Consider the following 24,826-nt stretch of genomic DNA (forward strand, 5'->3'; position numbering starts at 1 on the left):
CCACAGCCTAGGAAAGGGGGGGATGAAGGAGAGATACTGCGACAGCGGGGGAAGGGCAGATGATAGACAGAGCGAAGTGAGGGAAAGCCAGCAGGCTACTATGATCTTCACTTGTTTGACTGAAATCTAAAAGTCAAAATCCAGACAGCCAGGCCTTCATTACCTAAGTTACCCCCAACGAGAACACATTTTGCTGACTTTATGTTGAGTGTAAAAACAGAGAGGTAAAAGTATTTGGGTGTATGGGATGGGACAAGAGATAGCAGAGTTCTGCTGGGCTATAAAAAAAAAAAAAAATTACGATGATCGATTGCGGTTCAGCATCTCATACAAAATGTCATAGACTGTGTGTGTGTCTCATGGGAGAGGGGGAGGAGAACAACGGTGGCGTGAGTGTGCGGAGGTGAGATAAGGGTGTGTGTCACTCTGAACTCCGTCAACCATGGTGCAGAAACACAGCGGCGGGTTGATATGTTAAGTCTGCCAACAGCAGTGACGGAGAAAAGCCTTCATCTAAAACACTCCAATCCATCCATGACAACCTTCTGCCTGTGTTTGTGTGTCCGTGCATCTCACCTACACATCTCGCCTGTTTTTGAGAGTAGCCTACGGTCCGTGTCTGCCTGTATTGAGTGTGTGTGTGTGTGTCGTGTCTTACATCACCCAGCTTCAATAACAGCCAATCAGGGCTTTACCGAAACAAAAGGAATATAACATCCCCCTGGAAGAAATGACATCAGTGCTAGCTTTGATCGACAGCAAGAATAATAGCAAAGACTGTAAGAGAGGGACATTCATTAAGGTTAAATAAGGATAGTGCTTCACTCCATTCACTCACTGTGAACTCGAAAGAAAATGGGCCCCCATGGACCGGGAAATCTAGCGATTACAATCCAGTATGCAAAAATTATGCATAATGATGTACCAATCGCGTTTTCGATTCCCACTTTACCGGCTTTAAATGGGAGCCAAAAAAACCCAGTTGGACCAACCCCTGATTCTACAACTGGCTCCCAGTGAATGGAGAGGGAAAGACTGGGAGACTGTGGAGGTGGGTAAGAGATGAGAGGGAGGATATTGAAGATAGGTATGAGGACTAGGTGTAAATTATTCTGGGCCACCTGGTGTGTGTTTGTGTATGTCTGTAATGTGTGTTAAAGGATGAGCTTTTTCACACCTCCTAACTCTATTTTGTTCATGGCTTCATGACAGGATTGTCTTTCCGGCATCCAACACTTATTTGCACGTGCGTGTGCACGCGTGTGTGTATGCATTGCGTGTGTGGTGCTCACTGTGTTTGAACAGTATGTACAGTATGCATTGTGTTTCATACTGTGAGTGTTTACTGTAAAGTCTGTGTGTAGGAGAATGAGGCGAGGGTGTGTGTTTGTGTTTGTGATATATTGCTCCACCTCGGAGCTCTCTCACAGGTGTGAGACAGAGAAGTGTGCGAGGAATCACCTGGCGGGGAGCAGGACTGATGGGGGTCAGGGTGGGATTTTACAACCTCACTCAGAGAGATGGCCCACACCACTTTATCACTAGCTGACAAGACGCACGTACACCGCACACACACAAAGTGGCAAAAAAATTACTCAACAAAAAGTAGTGCTTTGTGCTGCAAATATTTGTCTCCTCTCTCATCAACTCCCTTGGTTAAAGACCCTCTGTTGAAAAGCGTGATACAATGCAACAAGACATGTCTGTACTCAATAACACATTATCAGCTCAGTATACCGAAATTAACTGTAATTAAAATAAAAAATATATATATATATCCTGTATATAAAAATATATATATATTTTAACTGTAAAACAAAATACCTAATTGTCCCAAAATCAATACTGAGTGGACGCTGTATCCCAGTATTAAGGGTGTTGACATGACATTGTCAAGATGACAGCATTAGAGGGATAAGATACAATTGTCTACTATCTATGCTCTATCATTTGTACGTGAAGCATTAAAATATCCAAATTGGAGACACCAGGGCTATGTTTTGCTGTCATTTTACAACTGGATTTGACAGTATTTTGCTGACTAATTAGGTTTTCGAGATCTTCACCATTGTAGGTGGGAAATAACAAATACACGTCGTAAAACCCAACCACACATGCACACACCAGATAGACATACAGTATCTCCCTCTTTCCCCAGCAGGCTGCAGGGTCACTCGCTCTACACAGCAGGGCAGGCTGTTACAATTAAAGACTGACACTGGCCATGAGCATACCCAGGTGGACTGTGGTGGGCTACTCAGATAAGGGAAAGGAGGGAGAGAGAGAGACAGAAAGAGAGGGAGCATTTGGCGCATTATGGAGGTGGTGTGATACCAGGTTGAAGGTAGCCAATAGGGAGAGAGGAGAAGGTCTGCCTAGGGATGTTGAGGAGATGAGGATTAGAGAGATTGACAGGACCAAGCAAAAAAATCTACAATAAAAAGAGGTGGTGAATAGTACAGAGAGAGAAGCAAAGAGAAAGAAAAAGATAGCAGCAAGGGAGATATTGTACTTTGAGTGTTGAGATAAAAAGCCGACTTTGGGAATGCTGACACAAATAAGTACTGACAGATATCAGAGTGTGGTGATCATCTCACACTGCATCAGTCTGTTTATTACATCACATCTTGTTCACTCAGCAGACATGAGAATGTCTGTGTCTGTCTTGCTGTGGCTTGCTCCACACACATCCTCCATGTCTACCATCTCTCACACTTAACAGCTGCAGCTCCCCAAATCCTTAAATATATTATTATCATTTTGTCCTCCAACACCAGAGGAGAGGATATGATGAATACAATGCCCGTTGGAAAAGATACAGTGACAATAAGTTCTTTCATCTTTAATTTCAGTATTTCATCTTAAATCTTCCAGATGATTCCCCAATTTCAGGGCGCAGGGTCATTGAGTGGCGTAGTATTTTATACCAAGTAATTATGGATTACTTAGAAACGCAATGCTTCGTAATTTTATGTATTCCTTCCCCTTTGCATCTTCACCAACTTTTCTTGACTGCAGCTGTCTTTCAGTCTTGCTTGTTATAGGGGTTTGAGGCTTCGATTTCATTTCCAGCATGTAAAAAGCACACGTAATATGACATGGACCTCTTCATCGACTCAGCCAGCCAAGAATTTTCCATTTTTGAAAAACCATCCCTGTCTTGTTTGCTGAAGCCCAATGAGTTTGGAGGTATTTGTTCTGATATCCTTTGGGTCTTTTATTGCTTTTTTGGACAGAGACAGTTAAGGCCGATTTATACTTCTCCGTTTTTACGGAGACGGACACAGGGAACGCCCTCTCCGACGAGGAACTCCCTCTCCGTGCCCTCTCCGAGCCCCTCGGAGAGCTCTACGTGCACCTCCTGATTTTCCTGACTATCCGTCTATCTGTCCGTCATTTTACGGATTCCCCCTTGGCTGTGATTGGTCCGTATTAAGAACCGCTTGCGTCAGGGGCGGGGTTGCCGTGACCAACAAGATGGAACAGAATCCTTTGACCGCCATTGCTGTATGTTTACAATTCATATTTCAGCTAAACAGTACATGTAAATCAGCATCTGAATTAAAATGTGACGAGAAATGGGCAGTGTAGTTGCTGAAAATGTGCTTATTTTATTGATGAAAATGCTAATTTGTAAATTTGCTCCGACTTTTCGATAACCTAGCTAGCATCGCAGTGCAGCGCCACCTACTCTTCTGGCAGTGAAGTGTTTTCAGCACCCACAGCCTTCGGAGTACTATAAATTCAACCAATCCGTCCGACTCCGTCCGTCCGTCCGTAACGGAGTCGGAGAAGTATAATTCGGCCTTTAGAGATAGACAGGAAATGTATTGGAGAGAGAGAGGGGAAGACATGCAGAAATGGCCTTAGCTGGAATCAAACCCGGGCCGCTGCATGTGGGCCTCAGGCCGTATGGTACGAGCCCTACCCAGTGAGCTACTAGAGAGCCCCAAGTTAAGCTTTTTGGAAAAAACAGACAGACCCCCTTGGCTGGTGGATTCTGCAGAACCGCTTAGGTGGTTAGAACAGTGGGACCCCAGCTAGCTTCTCAACGTGATTCCTGCTCCTCATTGAACCACTTACGAATCTCTAAGATCTCATGATAGAGCTTCCAGGTAAAAGAGGCCAGATTCAGAGACAGGTCATCTGAATAAGTTTGCTACCATCTCATTAGTAGCGATAATGTTTCAGGACAGCATTCTTTTAACTTCTCACAGGAAAGCAGTCACTCACTTTCACTAAATATGACCCACCTGCGAGCAGACGAAATGTAATCTTCTCCCTCCCTGTCATTTACTTAGAATAAACACTGTCAGGACAATTAGAGTGATTGACAGACTAGCCCCTCATTTCATGGGACAGGACAATTCATCAATCAATGCTCATTAAAGGGGATTCTCCCTTTCGACGCAACAGGCATAATAATCAATCACCGCTCCTCTCACAACTACACATCTATCAGATCAGGACGCCTCGGGGAAAAGGAGGAAGGGGGGAGGAGAGGAAGGACGGAAGAATGGGGTGATGGAATGATGAATGTAATCTGTCACTGAATAAGGACAAGTCATTACGAGGTAATGATAGAAATTGTTGATAAGTGCTATATTAGTGTCCATTGAATTTGCTAATTGGGACAGCACGCCGCATTACAGGACCTCACTATAGCCATGATGAGTTAAGGTTCTCTGTTAATGAGAAATTAGAAAATGTTGCTGGGTGTCTGACGTCAACCAAAATGTAGTCATTTTGGGAAATCCATTTTACTGTTGCCTTGCACAGTACAATCTCCTTACTCTCCAGAGCATGCGCATGCGCACACACACACACTAATGGGAGCAATCTGAGATATAAAGCATAATCGATCAGCAAACCCTGTTCCCTTGTGGATTACATCATCATCCGTGGTTAAGCAGCCAATCAGACGCAGGCTCAGCCCGACCCCTCGGTGACCCTGCCTCTGGTAAAACCAGAGGTAATCAGAGAGGAGAGCAGCTAGCATACACACACACTCTGCAATCCAATCACCTCCCGCAATGGTCTTATTATTGCATATCATAAACATGCTCACATGCACACACACACACACACACTTTGAACTGGTTTATGGATATAATTAAGAAAACCAGAGTTTATTTTTGTGAGCTTATGTGTGAGCTTCTTCTGTCATGTTGGTGGCGGGCAGTAGATGCATGTAAACAAGCATGCGTGTTTACTTAGTTGTCTTCTTTACCTTAATGTACCCCCCTGTGGACACCAACACAGCGTTGTCAGGGGAGAAGTGCAGGTCAGTCACCCAGCCTCCGTGGAGAGAGTCCATGGCGTCCTTGTTGACGGCGGAACAGATCTTTAGCAAGGAGCCGTTCATCAAGTTCCATAGCTGTGAGGTGACACGGGCAACGGTCAAACCACACAAAGGAAACACACGACTAACACACAGGTGAAGCCAAACCACACAAAGGAAACACACGACTAACACGGGTGAAGCCAAACCATTTTCCGCTGAGAAGAATTCATCTAAACCGGAATCCCAATCATATTAGGTGCCTCAATTTGATGTATTGGTTAAAACCAGTGTGAGGATATGACTTGATATTATTGATGTATTGTTCTGGTTTAAGTGACTTCAACACATGTACAGCAGCCTATATACACTTTTATTCATTGATTCCTTCATTCTGGTGGATGAGAATATTTTACCACAGTGGGGGTTTGTAAGTACAATCCACAGATCCAAACATTTACCTAGAGCAGGTTTGTTTATGAGCTTGGAGTCATTTGTGACCATGTCAGTCTTTGACTACTTAGTGATTTGGAAATATTTGAATAGGGGATAAAAAAAAAAAATATATAAATTATAAATCAGCAACCCACCAAAAACTGTGACATTTCTTATGTTTAGTGCCACTTTAAGCTTACAACCTTTATGCTACTGTAGGCTTTACATATCCATTTAAAATGTGGCAAACAACATGCTATATTTACCGTATGGCTTACGTAATTCATTGTCAGTGACTCATGTGTGTTGCTATAGAAACAAGAGGGATTCTTTTTTAAATTCAGGTTCATGTTATTTGATCTGGTAATGAAAACCCCTTCTGAATAATGGAGTAGTTCAGCCAGGGGACCACCAGGGGGCTAACATCAGGCCATCATTGAGTCATAGACCCATCCACTCATTAATGGAGGCCGCTATTACATTGAATGACTAACTTGACCAGAGCCTTCTGTCTCGTTATGAAGCATAGGTCAAAACGAACGTCTTCGAATTTAGCTGGGGGTTTTTAGTTTTTTTTATGTTAGATTGTTCTAGCTCAAGCCTGTGTTGTAAGGCATTTCAGCACATGGCAACCATTCTGCTGACAATTTCATTGTAATGAAAAGGAACGCTTAAAAGTATATTTAAAAAAGAAAAAAACACTTCAATACCATGTATGGCTTATAACGGGAATGTTATTCTGTAGTCAGACCATGGGACCAATGGGTCTCCTGGATCAGGAAATCTAATGAGAGCCTCTGTGACTCCCTATACAACCGTGAGTATATTTTACCACCCACAAGCAAGGTTCACTGAAGTACAGAGTGAACAGGGGACCCACTAGGGATCTCTTTCTCTCACCTATTATCCGGGTTTCTTTCCATTAGTATTTTATTCTTGTCTCTGCTTGTCAGGTTATTTTACAGCCTTTACTACTTTTTTTTTTTTTTTATCCCCTAATTTCTTTCTCTCTCCTTCCCACATTCTCTTGATTTAATGGAACTGTGTAGATGCCAGAGCCTAGGGGATGCAATCTGCTGCACTGACTCAAACTTCCTCTTCTTCCACCTCCCACTATCACACTCCTCCTCCTTTCACTCATCCCCCCCCATGATCCTGCACACCTGTTCCAAGTTCTCCACCCCTCCCTCTGCTGTCATTACCTCTTCCTTTCATCCGAACTTCTCGCAAACTTCTATTTTTCTCACTCTTATTTTATTTCCCCTCCCTCATTCTCTCTCTCTTTGCACTGCCCTTCCCCCCTGTCAGCATCCTCTTTTTCCATTTGCCTCCCTTGACTTGCATCCCTCATTCCTCTAGTCTCTTCCTCCTCCCCGTTTCGGTCCCCCTGTCCGTACCCACCCGTATCTCTCCGTCATCGTCTCCCGTGGCGAGGCGCCGGCAGTCCCAGGAGAACCGGCAGCTGCGGACGCAGTCCTGGTGGCCAGTCAGCAGGTGCATGCAATCCCACGATGCACAGCTCCACACCTGGGGGGGGGGAGAAGGAGGGGGTGTGGGGTTAGAAGATCAATGCGGTCATTAAAGACACAACATTAGAAGATTGGAAGAACATGTAGTTTATCCTTCAGATAACTATTTGATGGACAAGACATGCCATGTTAGTTTGCTTTCTCCCTTGGTGGGGGTTTATTATATCCACTTATAAAACGTGGATTCAGACGATTGACTATGTCTGGAGCGGACACAATGTCTCACATTCATCTGAAGTTTGCGAGGGAGGAAGGGACGATGAGAGACAGGGGGGGGGGGGGGGGGAAGCGAAGGAGAAAGAGAGAGGACAGACAAAATAAACGTGATCTATTATACTGGACAAAGATGCTCAGATTTGGGTATGGCCTTTGTTTCACTGCTGGCCAGAAATGGTGTGCTTTCGATCAAGATAGACAGAAAAAAGGTAGAGAGAGAGGGAGTAAAAGAGAGAAAGAGTATGTAGACAGTGTAAACCATGGCCCAAGGACATGATTACCAGGGTGTCGAAGCCCCAAGCTCAAATCAAAGCATACCGGTCTGGTAAACAAAGAAAATCTGGGTGTAATGAGGACAGTAGCTGCTCAATTACTACACACGTTTAAATGAACGAACATGCACACATTTACCGTAATTTACGGAAAATAAGCCGCGGCTTGAACTTCGATTTTACAGTTTTCTTGTGCTTGTGCGGCTTATATTTCAAAATGGCTTATAGTCCGGTTTTAGAACAAAAAAGTGGCTTCGTCTCAGGATCTCTACAGCCTGTGCAGCTAATTAAATTCTCAACACTTGAACGGGGGCTTATTACTTTAAAGAGGAATGATTCGTAATGAAAGTGAAAGAGCAGCTTATATTCCAGTGCGGCTTGTACTCCGATTTACAAACTCAAAGTCCTCATTCTGGGGGGGTGAGGCTTATACATGATGTGGCTTATTTTCCGTAAAATACGGTAATTACACGCACACACACATTTAAATGCACACACACACCACATCTAATAGACACAGTCTTTGCTAACACCATTCAAATCCAATTTAGCTTTAGTGACCAGCTGACCATAGGAGTGACCGTGGCTGTAGATCAGCAGTCAGTGGTTAAATCTCGATTCATTCTTAGTAATTTTGGAGATTTCTCCTGTTCTACATTTACATAGCTTGCATAGACATCCTGTATGACAGATGTAATAATTTCGAAGGAATAATTTATTTAAGTGTTTATATACAGTGGTCTCCAAAATGACTCGCACCCCACTGGCAATGCCCAAATAATACTTAAAGAAATGGCACCCTGGCTGGGTCTACAGTTCCTACGGTTGGCGTGAATGTCCGACCTGGCTCCAACTCTAAGCAGCAGCCGCGGGGAGAGGCCTGTACCCACTGAGCCAGGAAAAGTCAACCAAAGTCAAGACCACAGTGGGAAGGGGGCAGCAGCATAACCAGCCCAGCAACCCCACCGTCCACAGACAGACTTAATGACCGCTGCGGAGAGGTGGGTGTGTGGGCGCTTCGACCAGCCTGACCATATGCGTTGGTCTTCCTACTCTGATGAGCGATGACCTCACACCCCCCCCCCCCTGCTTAGAGAGGTAATGGAGATATGGCCAAAGGGGAAGGCGATGCGTTACCTTGGCGGTCTTGTCGGCGGAGGTAGTGACAAAAAGGCGTCCGTCTTGGGACACGTCGCAGGCTAGGACGGCGCCCCCGTGGCACACAATGTCATGCAGCTGCTCACCTGTTTCAATGTCCCACACCTGAGCGAGAGAGAGGACAGAAAAGGAGAGAGAGAAGGAGAAAGAGGAGAGGGAAGGAGAGAGGGGGACAGAAAGAGGGAGAGAGAGAGAGAGAGGAGAGGGAAGGAGAGAGGGGGAGGGAGAGCGAGAGAGAAAGAGAAAGAGAGAGAGGGGGAGGGAGAGAGGGTGGGAGAGTGTGTTTGCGTGGTGCTGCTTAGAATCCTGTCACATTCTTTTACACTCAAAAAATCACCGCCAAATGCATCCTATCTCTCTTTCACACACACACACACCACAGATGGCATCTTCTAAGGAGAGTCTAAAATAGAAAACAGATGTAAGAACAACATGTCGATATTGACCTACTCTGATGGAATCATTTTATTCCTCATGTTTGGACTCCCGCTGTTACCATCCTGCCTTCTCTCTCGTGTGTGTGTGTGTGTGTGTGCAGTGACTGTGTGTGTGTATGTGTATTACCTTCACAGTGCCGTCGTAGGACCAGGACAGGACTTGTGTTGCCGAGAGTGGTGTGGGGAGGAGGGCAAAGTGCCTCACCTGTTCCTTGTGGCCCTGCAGTACCTTATACTCGCCTGTCTTCCATAGCCACACCTGCAGGAGCGACAGCAGTTCAGACTCTATACGACACTTGCAGGTAAAGTAGAATCACATAAAAAAGTTAAGTTGCATTACATTGCTCTTATGTTTATTGGCAAATTTGTTAATATATGTGTGATGTGATGGATATGTCTAAACAGGGATTTGAAGGAACTGTTAAACAACATAACACAATAATCTTTTCACTATATAGTAATGAGGTTAGTGAATATACATTTCTTCACTCAATAACAACATTTCTTCCCACTCTTTCCCCGTTTTTAAAGTTTAGCATCTATTACAACCTAGCAATTATGCCAATACAGCGCTTCACGTTCAACTTTGCTCAGCGCTTTTCTCCTCCAAGTCTTTCCTTTCACTGGCCAGCATGTGTCAAACAGTGAATACCTCATGAATAAACAGTAGACTGTCCATGAATAGTAATGAAGTAGGCAGTACTAGTACGCATGCTGGATGAGGCTGTGCGTTCTGATATGCAGTGAGGTGTAGCAGTGGAGAGGCTGTCGGGGAAGGACAGATGAAGAGAGGACACGAGGAGGAGGAGGATGAGAGGAGGAAAAGATGAGAGGAGAGGGAGATGTGCAGCTGGGTGGAACAGTGGAGGACTGGGGGAGGTGACAGAGCGGAACGGTCTGAAAACATTGTGCATGCGCATTACACACAAGCACACACTGTAAAAGCTACTGCTTGGAAAGGAGGAAGTCGAAATGAGAAGACGACCAGCGGTGAGGAGACATAAAGAGGCTGAGAGAAGAGGGAGGAATGGAGGGAGGAAGGGGAAGAATATAAAAAGGTGGGGGGAAGGAGGAAGGGATTCTGAAACCAAGCAGTATAATAATGCAGGAGAGGATGTAGCAGGCAGGGCAGGTAGGGCAGACAGGTAGACGGGTTGGAGTAGGCGCCAGCACGTTGACGAATGACTCGGCATATGACTTTTACTCAATATTAGGAGAGGAGAGGTACAACATCTAAATCGACAAGAATGTCAACATGTAGGAGGCATAACAAGAGGAACGATTAACCCTGGCGTACATGTATGAGCCAGTGTGAAAACGGAGGGATCATGTTGTAATAGATGGACCAAAAGACAACATACGTGTATGTCGAGTGAGTGAGCGACAACAGAAAGGAAGGAAGAGAAAGAAAGAGAGAACGAGGCCTGTACCCGTATGGTGCCGTCCTCGGAGGAGGAGATGAGCGTTTTTCCGTCCTGGGAGAACTGGCAGTGCAGCACGGTCTTGGTGTGGCCTGGCAGACTGGCCAAGAGGGTGCCCGATGGAAGCTCCAACACCTGGGGTGGCAGGGGAAGCGGAGGGGGTCAAATTCTGGAAATGACACGTTTTGTATAGTGCTCAAAAGAGTGGCATGCAGAGTAGATAGAACTTTGAATGTGAAATGCATGGTCCCAGTGCCCTGACTAGGGCCGGTCAAATTTCTGCTCTCTCAGTTCCAAGACAAGGAGAGTGAGGGCTTTGAGCTCAGACTGCAACTGATCTGTCCTCAGAATCAGAATCAGAATCAGAATCAGAAAGGGATTTATTCGCCATGAAAGTTTGCACAGACAAGGAATTTGCTTTGGCAGGAAGGTGCATACAATAAACATATACCTAAAATTTAAATATGTGGACTAACTATACTAAGGGTACATAAACTAGCAGTACTAAGTGGGATAAATATAAATATAAGTTGCCGTAAATTACAATATAAAAATACAAAAATACAAATATTACAAAAAATACAAATGTACAAGATACTGTCAGGCAGTCTGATGGTTGATGGGGTCCGACGGCTTTGTCTGAGCGTTTGCCAGACATTACTGTCAGAGCCAGAGAGACAGACTTCTCTGATGTTTCATGAAACACCACTTTATTCTCATAAGGGAGAAGGAGGGCTTCTTCAAGAACCTATGCTAATGAAGTCCACGGAATTGTAGCCAAACTTCAGCGGTGGTTTAAAACTGACTTTTAAAAGCAGAACAGATATTGGGGTCCTAAAAAAGTCCTTGAGACAACTTTGGGTAAATATCTCCAACTCAACTCAATAAAATAGAAATATCGATCATATATCCGTAGTAAATTGGGTTACTGCATATTGTGCGGGTTGATTGTATAGCAGAACAGATGCAGTTGGTAGTTTAGAAATGCCATGCAACTATTACTGATAAGATCAGTAGCATATTCATTTATTAATACCTCTATACTAGATGAATACCTCAGAAACAAGGAAACCTGTAATTAGAGTAAGAAACTAGGGCAAAACCTGACATAATAATATTAATATAACAAGTAAATAAAGGAACCAAAATGTTTTGATTTTGCATCTCTAGCCCAAAAATATCTACAGTTGTCTATGGTTTCAGTGCCTCTCCTCCCATCTTGGATTCACCTCCTATTTAAATATTTAAAACCCAGAGAGGAGGTTCAAATGTCTGAGAAGGCTAGCCTCGGGCACTTGCACAAAACAGCAACGTTTGTATGTGGTTCAAATGCTGCTTTCAAAAGGGTTGGGCGAATGTTATATTAGTGCGCCTGAGGTCTTGAAGGTCTGGAATGACGTTGATGGGCAAACGCTTAAGGCAATTTGCCCAAAATTAAAAAGTATTTTTTTTTTTTTTTTTTTTTTTTTTTTTTACAATTAGCATAAAGACCTGTGTAAATTCTGGGGTTGTGATGCACAGCAGTAAACATTTCATCCAATTGACACTAATTGGATCTGAAAGGGGATTGGATGAGAGGGCAAAGCCTTTAGAGCTGGTCGTAGATCAGCGTTCCTGGTGAGGAGGGCCCGTCACTGTGTCCCAAGATATGCTGTGACATGCAGGGATGCCATATGACTAATACAGCGTTTTTTTGTTATGTTGTGTCTGATCAGTTTATTGCGCTGTCCCAAACCATGATCTTCCTTCCGGAGGGAATGAACATACACACACTTTCTTACGCACATGCTTACATTCACATTCCCCCATTTAATCAGGGGTCATAAAACATGGATACACACACACACACAAGCCCTCCCATACCTGAATCCTGCCTGTCTCTAATCCTAGCGCTAGCAGCAGTCCCGTGTGAGGGGTCAACAGCTGTAGAGCTCTCCAGCCAATGGTCCTCAGTACCTGCCTAGCCGTCATCCCTGCCTGCACGCACACACACACACAAACACACTCACTCAGCTCTGTCTGCGGTACTTTTCCCCTAACCACCCCCCTTAAAAACATCAAGTTGTTTCTCACTTCCAGAAAACAAAGCCTTTCAAATTAGCAATTACTGTGGAGAAAAGGGTTAGCATGCAAAGCATACATCAGTTTGAGTCAATGACAAAGAGGACATTGTGTGTGACTGCACTGTATTTTCTCAAACTGTTTCCTCCCCTTCCTCTTAATTGCAGAGTGCGCCTGATTGGTGAAAGAGACTGACGCTGCAGTGGAACCAGAGAACAAAGTAGGGGGGCTCCTCCTAGTGGTGGTAAGCGGAATGACAGTGCAGCAGTGTCTGCAAAAAATATTTGTACATCGTCTAAACCCCTTATCAATTTGTAGATAGCGACTGCATTAATAGCATAGATTGGGCTTGTTGATGACAAAAACCATAGTCCTACAGTCCAATACTACACAGGTTCGCTCTGTTGTAAAGTGCAGAGTTCTGAACTGGCAATTATGTGTGTTAGTATGATACAAAATAAAACATTCTTAGCTAGCCACAATTCCAGAGTTGTAATAATTACATTTACAGTGCAGAGCTTAAAAGGTGTGATAACCCAAGTAATGGTTCAGTGGGCACTCGCTTAATTAAGATCTGCTTGTCCACACACACACAAACGTTGCATTTACACAGCAGTAGCCTCTATTATGGAGCAGTGAACGTTACGGCCTCGCTACTGGACTCTATTATGTTGTCAGCTCTACTCGTTTTGCTCCCTCCATCATCCTGTCATCTGCATCCTTCTCTTCGTCTCTCATACAGGAGGTCAAGTCAGAGGGGGGAGGGGGTCAACTGAAGCATAATTCAAATCTACGAGCTCCCTGTTGTCTCCAGGGCGGTGGGGTACCGTTAATTAAATTAGGGTTGACATGGTCTGTCTGGGTTTTGCTCAGGCTTGTGAAGATTCATTCGGATCTCTGTCTGTCCGCCTAAACTCTTCATTAGCTCCATGTTCAACATCAACAAAAACAAATTTTGAAGCCTTTATGGCCAATATGTTTGGGAAATATGTTTTTCAATCTGTTTGAACTTGAAAACTTTAATGACAATCGATTAAGGAAATGTACATCCTCTAGCAGACATGTACTGTATGCATACATACACCACACATACCAGACAAGCTTTACCAAACCATAGATCAATCTTATCAATCACAGGCAAAACAAAACACAGACACACACACACAAAACACTAGGGGGACTAGAACGGTGGAAAAAGGAGACAGTGTGGGGGAAAAAAATAAGTAAAGTAAGTGAGACAAAAGAGGGAACTGAGGAGGAGAAGGCAAAACCGTGGTACAAAATTTAACGGAAAGGAATGGAAGTAGACTAAACAGAAAAAAACGAATAAAAGACTGAGCGGAAATAGAGGAATGGAAGAGAAAGAGATTAAGGCACTCTTCAGAGAGAGGAGCAGGCAGGCCGGCTGGCAGGCGGCTGACAGGTCAGATAAAGGAGGTGTCAGCACAAATGTCACCGCTCATTACTGGACCCGGTGCACTCCTCCTCCAGCAAAGGAGGATTTATTTGTACTTTTTACATGGGCACCCACACAGACACACACACCTTTTTTAATTACTAACCTCATCATCACCCCATGTCAGAATGTGATGTTCTGGAGAGGTCAGTGTGTGTGTGTGTGAGAGCAGTCCTACCTGGACATTGCCGTCCTCTCGCCCCAGTGCCACAGCAGAGGACTGAACGCATAAGCAGGTACAGCGAATTCGAGACTCCTGCTCCTCCGACTGAAACAGCACCACTCCTGTTTGGCCATTCCGCACCTGACACACACACACAACCCTGTAATCACACTTTTTCTACACAAGTTAACAATACATTACATCTCCTATTCTCACAAACATTAAACGGAAGCTGCTTTACAACTTAAAAACAGTAGCAACTTCATATTGAACTCGCACATCTGTCTGTAGTGTATTTCTCTGACACCCATGCACACACACACACACACAACCATCTGCCTGCCGCCGTGGCATATGTCATACACAGATGTCCGCTGCCCGCCGCACCTGCAGTCTGTTGAGGTTGTCGGCGGCTGCTACGGTGATGTCACCGTCGCTGAACAGGACGTCCGAGTCCCTCTTCAGGCGCACGGCCGAGGTGGTGTGCACCTTGGCGGTCTCCCAGAGCTGGAGGGGAGGGGGGAAAGATCAGATGACGTGTTACCCCGGTAGACTGTAATGGCATGGGAAGGGTTAATAGATGGTACAATGTAATTGCATGAGAATAGTTAATAGATGGTACAATGTAATGGTATGAGAAGGGTTAATAGCTCGTACTATGTAATGGTATGAGAAGGGGTTAACTGGTGAATACCAATGAGTTGAGAATCACAGAGAGAGAGAGAGTTGTAGTCATCACAGTGTCAGTCAATAGTGGGACTTGTAGTCATCACAGTCTCAGTTAACTGTTGGACTTGTAGTCATCAAAGTATGAGATCGGAACACATTTGGTAAGGTTTGCTTTGAAACGATCACAGGAGAGCTCATTAGATACGGAGGCAGATCCCACAGATGGACTGTGAGACACACACACACACACACTCACTGACAGATAAGTATCCTCTCTTCCTCTACATTCCCTCTATTCCCTTCTCATGCTCTCACACACTTCTATATCCCATACACACTTTTTCCCCCCCAAACACACAAATCCACAAGGCATGGACACACACACTCTCTCTCTTACCCTGAATGTTTGGTCATCCGAACAGGAGAGTAGTCGAGATCCTTCAGGAGAGAACTGGACACAGTGGACCCAACTCAGATGACCACTACAGTCAGCCATCTTCCTGTTACTTTCAATGTCCCACAGCTGAATGAACACACACACAGTGTTCATGGTGGGTTGCATCTTAGAATTACAGTTATCTTTTTGCATCAATTGTCTGATATGATCTTTGAAGCCCAAAACAAAGTGTCAACTGTGTCTTTAGGACACAGGCTACCTCCATGGAGTATGACAGCCACTATCACAGTGTACAGAAGGTGCCAGTGTATGAGTGTGTGTGTCCCTCACCTCCACGGCGTAGTGTGACAGCGCTATGGCCACCAGATTGCTGCTGGGACAGGCGTGGCAGTACTGGACCGTGCTCAGACGACTGGCCCGGATCTCCAACAACATGGCAGCTGTCTGCACCTCAAACACCTGGGAGGGGAAAATCAAGGAGGTAGGACAGAATGGGAGGAACGGTAGGTAAGTAGGTGGATACCACACATTCACCTCAAACATCTAGTTGGAGGATTTATCTAAACCCTACAGGCAGGGGTCTTAATAGCACTTGAGGCACCTGGGCTATGGACCTTTTTTTTAATTTTTTGAGGCCCCCCGCCCGCTAATCGCACAACCAATTTCTGTTTGCCCCCCTAAGGATCCGTCAATATTTGGACTACAAAGACGACGTCGATGTCAAAGGTTTCGTCTTGGTAGCGATTGAGTTGCTTGTATTTTTATTTACGTTCCGTTGCACGGTTTAGGCTGAAATTTAGTTTTTGTGGCAAAAAGTGCCTTGTGTCAACGACGGGAACTCAGTGCTAGCCTACGTCACAACGTCAGCACACGTTAGCAACGACGCATGGATACAACGTGCATTGCTGTTGCACAGCAAGTATCGTATCGTGCCATGGTGTACTAGCAGCATTATACATTTAAGCAATTCAAGACTACATGTACAGTAAGTAATGTCACATTAAATAATGTATTTAAACTCAAGCTTGTGTGGTGCATCGCTGTCTTCAATACCACAGCCTATACTTTATGTCAAAAGAAATTTTTTAATTTCCGGCGCATTCAAACAATCCCCTCAGTGTAGTTTGGCTAGCAACAGCAGCTAGGCTAGCCTGCTCGTAGCACAATTAAGCTTCTCCACGCAGGGCTCTAGACTGAGACCAAAAAGTCACGTTTGGGGGCATATTTTCAGTTAGCAGATGGTACTGTTTGGATCGCGATTCCATCTGAAAAATACTGCCGGTGACAACGTTGTTAGAATAGCTTGTCTCAAAGTGGGTTCAGCTTGTTTCATATTAAATGGACCCATCTGCAACTGACGCAAGCAAGCACACCTTACAATTTCCCCAGAAATTGTACCCTCTCTAGTTTTTGTTACATTTTGTTACATTTTGTTTAGATAAGGGGGAGGGGGGGCCTCCCTCCACCTCCACATCCACCACCAGATGCCACTGTAGAGCATAATGACTCCGCGAATATGGACGTTTATCATCATTATTATTTTGTATTATTATTATTAAGAGGCCCCTACGGTGGCCGACATGTGCAAACGCGCTGCAAATTAATAAAACACATGCAAATAGACGAAACACAAGCAAATTAAGAAAACAACTTCATGAATTTGACAACACATGCGCAGCATTCAGCAAACGCGCTGCAAATACACACAACACAACCAAATACATAAACACGCTGCAAATACATAAACGCTTTGCAAAAACGAAAGCACGCAAACCAAAAACGCTGCATCCAGTTTTCACAACGGAAGTTGTCCGGACCTCTAGGGGGAGCGCTAAATGGAACAGCTTGATTTTCGGCCCCACGGAGCGAGAGAGAGAGAGAACATATGAGAAGTTTGTTTTGGAAATGGGACCAAAATCGAAGTTGCTCTTTTGAAAAACTGTAAAAGAGGAGGGCCACATGTAAAAATGAATACTAACCTTTTTAGGTCGCCTCTTTACTTCGATGTTGGTCCAAACTTCTCATATGCTCTCTCTCTTTCGCTCCATGGGGCCGAAAATCAAGCTGTTCCACTTAGCGCTCCTGGTCAACTTCCGTTGTGAAAACTGGATGCAGCGTTTTTAGTTTGCGTGCTTTCGTTTTTGCAACGCGTTTAGGTATTTGCAGCGTTTTTGGTTTGCGTGCTTTCGTTTTTGCAACGTGTTTATGTATTTGCAGTGTTTTTGGTTTGCGTGCTTTCGTTTTGACAACTCGTTTATGTATTTGCAGTGCGTTTATGTATTTGGTTGTGTTGTGTGTATTTGCAGTGCGTTTGCTGAATGCTGCACATGTGTTGTCAAATTCATGAAGATGTTTTCTTAATTTGCTTGTGTTTTGTCTATTTGCATGTGTTTTCTTAATTTGCAGCGCGTTTTCACATGTCGGCCACCGTAGGCCCCTGATTGGTCGAGGCCCCGGGCTTAAGCCCAGGTAAGCCTGTGCATTAAGGTGCAACTGCCTACAGGCACGTCTGCTTTCAACACCAGAAAGCAAATGCCACTGTGTGAGAGAGAGAAAGAGACCGAAAAAGAGAATTTAAGAAGGCTGGCGTCCGGTTGTTCTGCTCACTCTTCTGTTTCATGAAGAGCTTGCTAAAGCTGCTAACATGTCTGTGCGCTATACCCTACAACAAGCTGTCACCCCCGTAAATACTTATTTACATACTGACCAATCATATTTTACATATTTTGATTTAAAGTCTTCTCTATGTTGTCTACCCTATATTGACGATTTCAACAGTGCATTTTGACAATGTCCCTATAGTTATAGGCTTATATTTAGATGGAAACTGTACATTTTCTCCAGTCAAGTTGTGCTAAAATTTAAGAAACCATAAATCAACTCCCCCTCCGTGTCCACTGCAGCGATGCGAGCTACAACATGTTTTCCATTCATTTTCAATGGAATTGCTTGCGTGGTGCATTGTGGGTAGCGACGCGACTCGAGTTGAGATTTTCTCAACTTTATGCAAATGAGGAGCGATTTTCGCAAGCGTTAGCCAATCGGATTGTTTTCTTGTTTCTCGTAACGTAGCAACCATGGTAAACATTTCTTGCTTTCAGTTTCAAGATAGAGAAACTAATCGCTTGTGGGGCTGCATATCCAGTCCTGTACCATACGTCTCTGTATTTCAATCAGGAGAGACCTGGGAAGAGTGAAAGATGTTTATTACAGACTAATACATGTACTATGGTGTTTGGAGCTTTAACCCCACGGGGAATTTTATAGATCAACGGGCGCCTGCCCAACGCCCGAAGAAGAATCCCCCACGGAGTCCAGACACTGGTGGCGGTGGCGGCAGCCGACGACCAATCGAGCCGAAAACTGAGACAGGAACCGGGCGGCGACGGGGTGGTGGAGGGTTGCGCACTTGATAGCATGGACAAACTACACAGGGAGAGAATCATATTTAAAGGCACGGATCATGTGACACCATTAATTGATATCGAGAGCGCTAATCGACCTGAACCCTAGTGACCGCCCGACCAGGGAACCGGGGAAGGTAGGGCGTTCTTAGCGGGGGGAGTGAGTAGTGTACACTACGATTAAGCCCGAGTGCAGAGATCGGTCTTGCCTGACTGAACTTGCGCAAGCTTCATTTGTACAGAGACATTGACAAAAAGAATGAGGCCTGGCGTAGGGTTGCCGACGTTGTCATTGCTCCTGGTGAGGTTTTGTACTTTAAATTCAGTCTCGTCACATTACGTAACTTCGTTCTGTGGCAAATAGCCTAGCTAACCCGGCTGGGACTCCCTCGTCGTATTGACAGATTAGCAGAGACTTCGAGTAATATAATAAAAAGGTTTTACACATGTCAACATGTATGTCTATTAAACGGTTTTGAGTTTGAGTTGTATTTTGATTGATATTGCGAGTACGTAAACCCAAGTCTGCACACTGCCATGATGTTATACAAACTGCAACAGTGACTTTATAGAACTACAACTCTGCATTAATCTGTCCTCGTGGCCCCGTGGGCCCAGTCCAAGATCGATACCTACCTGGCTCTACCTGAAATGGCTGTGGGAATCTGTCGGACACACCCCCGAGTGTGGTGCACTGTGGGAAGGCAAGCGATTTGTGTCGCTGCAGTGGACACGCTGGCTGGCGTACCAGGTCCTGCACTGTTGCACTAGGTCCTGCACTTAACCCCAAAAAATCTGCTATTTGTGCCACTGATATAGTTGGAGTAATAGAATTCTAGAATTCTACAGAATGTAGAATTCTAGAATTCTGTGCTCTTTTTGCATCAAAAAGAGCACACCTTTACAATGTTGATATACATTCCATCTCCATGTAAATAGGATGTAAACATTCTAATGTCTTTGTAAAATCCAGAGTTTGCACTTCATGTTCATCATTACATTTACATTTAGTCATTTAGCAGACGCTCTTATCCAGAGCGACTTACAGTAAGTACAGGGACATTCCCCCGAGGCAAGTAGGGTGAAGTGCCTTGCCCAAGGACACAACGTCAGTTGGCAAGACCGGGAATCGAACTGGCAACCTTCGGATTACTAGCCCGACTCCCTCACCGCTCAGCCAACTGACTCCCTCCCCACTCTTTACCATTTACATTGTCATTTAGCAGACGCTCTTATCCAGAGCGACTTACAGTAAGTACAGGGACATTCTCCCCAAGGCAAGTAGGGTGAAGTGCCTTGCCCAAGGACACAACGTCATTTGGCACAGCTGGGAATCAAACTGGCAACCTTCAAATTACTGAACCAAACTCAGCATTTCCCAGCAGTGAGAATAGCTCACTGGGATAAGATGGGCTCCTTTGAAACGCAAGGTTGTAGGATCGAATCCAGCCACAGTCATCAAGCATGTCATGATGCCCGATTATCTGTTTAGCGAAGCCAGGTATGCCACAGTAGCTGTCTAGCAGTATAATCATAATGGTAACGATAAAGTTTCATTCTCAGGGGATTTGTACTCAAGAAGAGTCGGATTTATTGTGCTTTGTAGATATAACACTGCTACATCTAGCGGGCGCGTCGGATTTCTTGCATCGTAAATTCTGAACAGAATCAGAATGGGATTTATTCGCCATGAAAGTTTGCACAGACAAGGAATTTGCTTTGGCAGGAAGGTGCATACAATAAACATATACCTAAAATTTAAATATGTGGACTATCTATACTAAGGGTACATAAACTAGCAGTACTAAGTGAGATTAGAATAGAATTAAATATACAATAAAATAAAATATAAGTTGCCGTAAATTACAATATAAAAATACAAAAATACAAATATTACAAAAAATACAAATGTACAAGATACAATTTTGTAATGCAGTGCAAAAAGCAGTGTGTTTTAAGCAAGAAGTCATTAGAGTCAGTGTGGTCCCTTGGCCTTGTTGAAGAGGCCAACAGCGGAAGGGAAGAAACTGTTTTTGTGGCGTGAGGTATTGGTCCTGATGGACCGCAGCCTTCTGCCGGAGGGGAGTGACTGAAACAGGGAGTGTCCAGGGTGGGAGGAGTCGGCCACAATCTTCCTCGCTCGCCTCAGGGTCCTCGAGGTGTGCAGGTCCTCGAGGGTAGGCAGATTCACCTTCTCAGCAGTGCGGATGATACACTGCAGTCTGCTCTTGTCCTTGGCAGTGGCAGCAGCGTACCAGACGGTGATGGAGGAGGTGAGGATGGACTCAATGATGGCTGAGTAGAAGTGCACCATCATTGTCTTTGGCAGGTTGAACCGAAGGAAGTACATCCTCTGTTGTGCTTTCTTGATGAGGGAGCTGATGTTCAGTTCCCACTTGAGGTCCTGGGAGAGGATAGTGCCCAGGAAGCCGAAGGACTCCACAGTGTTGACTGGGGAGTCACACAGGGTGATGGGGGTGAGTGGGGCTGTGTTCCTCCTTAAGTCCACAACCATCTCCACTGTCTTAAGAGCATTGAGCTCTAAGTTGTTCTGGCTGCACCAGGTCACCAGGTTGGCCGCTTACCACCTATAATCAGACTCGTCTCCACCAGAGATGAGCCCAATAAGGGTGGTGTCGTCCGCAAACTTCAGGAGTTTGACGGACGGATGACTGGAGGTGCAACTGTTGGTGTACAGGGAGAAGAGCAGAGGAGAAAGGACGCAGCCCTGAGGTGATCCGGTGCTGATGGACCGGGAGTCAGAGACTTGTGTTCCCAGCTTAACACACTGCTTCCTGTCAGACAGGAAGTCTGTGATCCACCTGCAGGTGGAATCAGGCACGTTCAGCTGGGAGAGCTTGTCCTGAAGCAGGGCGGGGATGATGGTATTGAAGGCAGAGCTGAAGTCCACAAACAGGATCCTGGCATAGGATGCTGGGGAGTCCAGGTGCTGTAGGGTGAAGTGGAGGGCCATGTTAACTGCATCGTCCACAGACCTGTTGGCTCTGTAGGCAAACTGCAGGGGGTCCAGTAGAGGGTCAGTGATAGATTTAAGGTGTGCCAGCACCAGGCGCTCGAAAGACTTCATTACCACAGAGGTCAGGGCGACAGGTCTGTAGTCATTATGTCCTGTTGGCCTTGGCTTTTTGGGCACAGGGATGATGGTGGAGGACTTGAGACAGGCTGGCACATGGCATGTCTCAAGGGAGGTGTTAAAGATGTAGGTAAACACCGGAGACAGCTGGTCAGCGCAGTGATTGAGGGTGGCTGGAGAGACAGAGTCCGGCCCAGCTGCTTTGTGGGGATTCTGCCTCTTGAAAAGTCTGTTAACTTCACCCTCCTGAATGGAGAGAGTCGTCACTGTAGAGGGGGGGAGGTGGGAGGCCTCCTGGGTGGGAAGGGGTAGTTCAGGACTGTCCAATTGTCTTTCAAATCTGCAGTAGAACTCATTCAGGTCGTTGGCCAGGCGGGAGTCGTTAGTGGAGTGGGGGGCTCTGGGCTTGTAGTTGGTAATCTGCCTGAGCCCTCAGAAGCAGAGTCGTTTGCAGAGAATTGGTGTTTTAGTCTCTCTGAGTACAGTCGTTTAGCCTCCCTCACCGCCTTGCCAAACCTGTTCTTCGACTCCTTGAAACTGTCTTTGTCCCCACTCCTAAACGCGGCCTCTTTCTCTGACCTCAACCTTCTGAGTTTAGCTGTAAACCAGGGTTTGTCGTTGTTGTAGCTTACCCTGGTGCGTGTTGGTATACAGCAGTCCTCACAGAAGCTGATGTATGATGTCACAGCCTCTGTGAGCTCATCCAGACTATTGGTAGCAGTCGTGAACATGTCCCAGTCAGTGCAGTCCAAGCACACCCGTAGATCCTCCATAGCTTCACTGGTCCACTGTTTTGATGTCCTCACAGCAGGCTTACAGCGCTTTAGCTTCTGCCTGTATGCAGGAATCAGGTGAACCATGGCGTGGTCAGAGTGACCCAGTGCTGCTCGGGGGACCGCATGGTATGCTTTGCTGATTGTAGAGTAGCAGTGATCCAAGGTGTTTCCTTCTCTGGTAGGGCATTTGATGAATTGTCTATATTTTGGGAGTTCTTGAGTGAGATTGCCTTTGTTAAAGTCGCCTAGCACAATAACCAAGGAATCCGGATTTTCATGCTCCACACTCAGTATCTGGCTGGCGAACACACGTTGAGCCTCGTTGACGCTAGCCTGCGGAGGCATGTAGACGCAAACCAGAATGAATGATGCAAACTCTTGTGGCAAGTAAAAAGATCTACAGTTAATAAAAAATGATTCCAGATCAGGAGAACAGTGCTGCAGAATCACTGTCACATCTTCACACCAGCCACTGTTAATGTAAAAACAAATATCACCGCCTTTCGTTTTGCCAGAGAGCACAGGGTCACGATCCGCTCTCAGCAGTTTGAAACCTGCTAGCTGTAGCGCAGAGTCTGGGATCAGTTCACTCAGCCATGTCTCCGTAAAGCACAAAACGGAAGATGAATGAAAGTCTCTGTTTTTCCACACCAGTAGCTGAAGTTCATCCAGTTTGTTGCTCAGTGAACGCACGTTGGAGAGAAATATCCCCGGTAACGCTGTGCATGCCCCACGCCGACGGAGTCGCACCAGAGCACCGGCTCGTTTGCCTCTCCTACAGTGCTTCGCTGCTAGGACAAAGCCGAGGGTGGCTTTGACTATAATTCCCACTAATTCTGCTGCTGGAAGCAGAAAAGTGGGAAATAAATCCATAGGAGTTGTAGTCCTGATGTTTGACCCCAAATCACAAGATCAAACCCCAGTTTGACCCCAAATCACAAGATCGGACTCTTCTGATTCTTTGCGGCACGCCGAGTCGTAAAATATTACCCTTTCCCACGTCGGCCATTTTGGACGTCGGCCATTTCGAATGCTGTCTCAAAATGACTTATTTACCGAACGCATCGGCTTATCCTTACAAAACTCGGTATATGTCTTTTGTGCAACGCCATGAAGGTAATCAAAAGTTTCGGGGTAGCGACTCCGCGTTGCCAAAAAATAAAATGCGGTTTTAAAAAAGCTAATATTTTTTTATACGTTTTGCTTTGCTGCTTTAGCTACTGAATTTCCATATCGAATGCTGCTTGGCCCCTTCATTGCTGCTTGCAGCTATATTTTTATTTATGATTTGTTTCAATCTATTGTATTTAACAAATGTATCTTTGTTCATAAGACTTCTATATAGCAGGCACATATGGCCTAGCATTACAACTGTGTTGGGGACCCTTCAACTTCTATTTAGTAATTGTGTAGCCAGTACACAGCTGCTATTAACCCCTGGTTGTAACTCTTGATTATCAAATGTTGAAGTCAAAATGTTGATCAAATGTAGCTTTTCAAACAATCTAAAATTCAAGTTAATAAGTCCTTTACTGCACGGTAAATTTATATCATTAGGATGATCCAACACTACTTTACACTAAGCTACGAAGACATGATATATCTCAGTACTCACCACGCAATCTGATTAAAACATCAAGGATTTATAAAGACAGAAAAGCTACAGTACTGTGTTGTTTTCTGTGAAGGCTGTGGAGGAGCGCTCTGAAGGAAGGCTGTGATCTGGCCTGGCTGGGAAGAAGACTGTCAGAGGAAGAATCAGACAGACCAAAGTACACTGGCCTACAGATGGGTCTCCAGACTCCTTAATAACATCATAATTAATTTGTTTACTTTCAGACCTTTGAGATCAACACCATCCTAAAGATAGCCAACAAGCTCTGCGAGGCCAGCAAGAATCTGAAGGCACGGCGTGCTGCATCAGCTTCCAACCTGTAAGACCTGAATCTGTCCACATCAGGATTTTTCCAGAAAGTTTTTCAGCATAAATCATCAATGGACTGTGGATTCAGGTACCATCCTCATTCTCTTTCTTGCTTCCGACCAACGACAGGCTC

At 45.1% G+C, this 24,826-nt stretch overlaps 1 protein-coding gene across 2 annotated transcripts in view; it reads right to left on the reverse strand.

The window, feature by feature from the left end:
- apaf1 (apoptotic peptidase activating factor 1) overlaps positions 1-24,826 on the reverse strand; it is a 56,460-nt gene that overhangs the window by 11,437 nt on the left and 20,197 nt on the right. The window contains exons 18-27 of one of the 2 annotated variants that reach the window (XM_067254097.1): positions 15,826-15,954; positions 15,496-15,621; positions 14,817-14,936; positions 14,445-14,570; positions 12,613-12,726; positions 10,759-10,884; positions 9,456-9,587; positions 8,871-8,996; positions 7,118-7,243; positions 5,231-5,377 (exon numbers count right to left, since the gene is read on the reverse strand). In XM_067254097.1, coding sequence (XP_067110198.1) covers positions 5,231-5,377; positions 7,118-7,243; positions 8,871-8,996; positions 9,456-9,587; positions 10,759-10,884; positions 12,613-12,726; positions 14,445-14,570; positions 14,817-14,936; positions 15,496-15,621; positions 15,826-15,954 — 1,272 coding nt within the window. The remainder of the gene's footprint in view (positions 1-5,230; positions 5,378-7,117; positions 7,244-8,870; positions 8,997-9,455; positions 9,588-10,758; positions 10,885-12,612; positions 12,727-14,444; positions 14,571-14,816; positions 14,937-15,495; positions 15,622-15,825; positions 15,955-24,826) is intronic. The other variant, XM_067254094.1, reaches the window with a different exon arrangement.

This window comes from Osmerus mordax, chromosome 17, assembly GCF_038355195.1.
Source record: "Osmerus mordax isolate fOsmMor3 chromosome 17, fOsmMor3.pri, whole genome shotgun sequence".
In the NCBI taxonomy this organism is placed as follows: Eukaryota; Metazoa; Chordata; class Actinopteri; order Osmeriformes; family Osmeridae; genus Osmerus; species Osmerus mordax.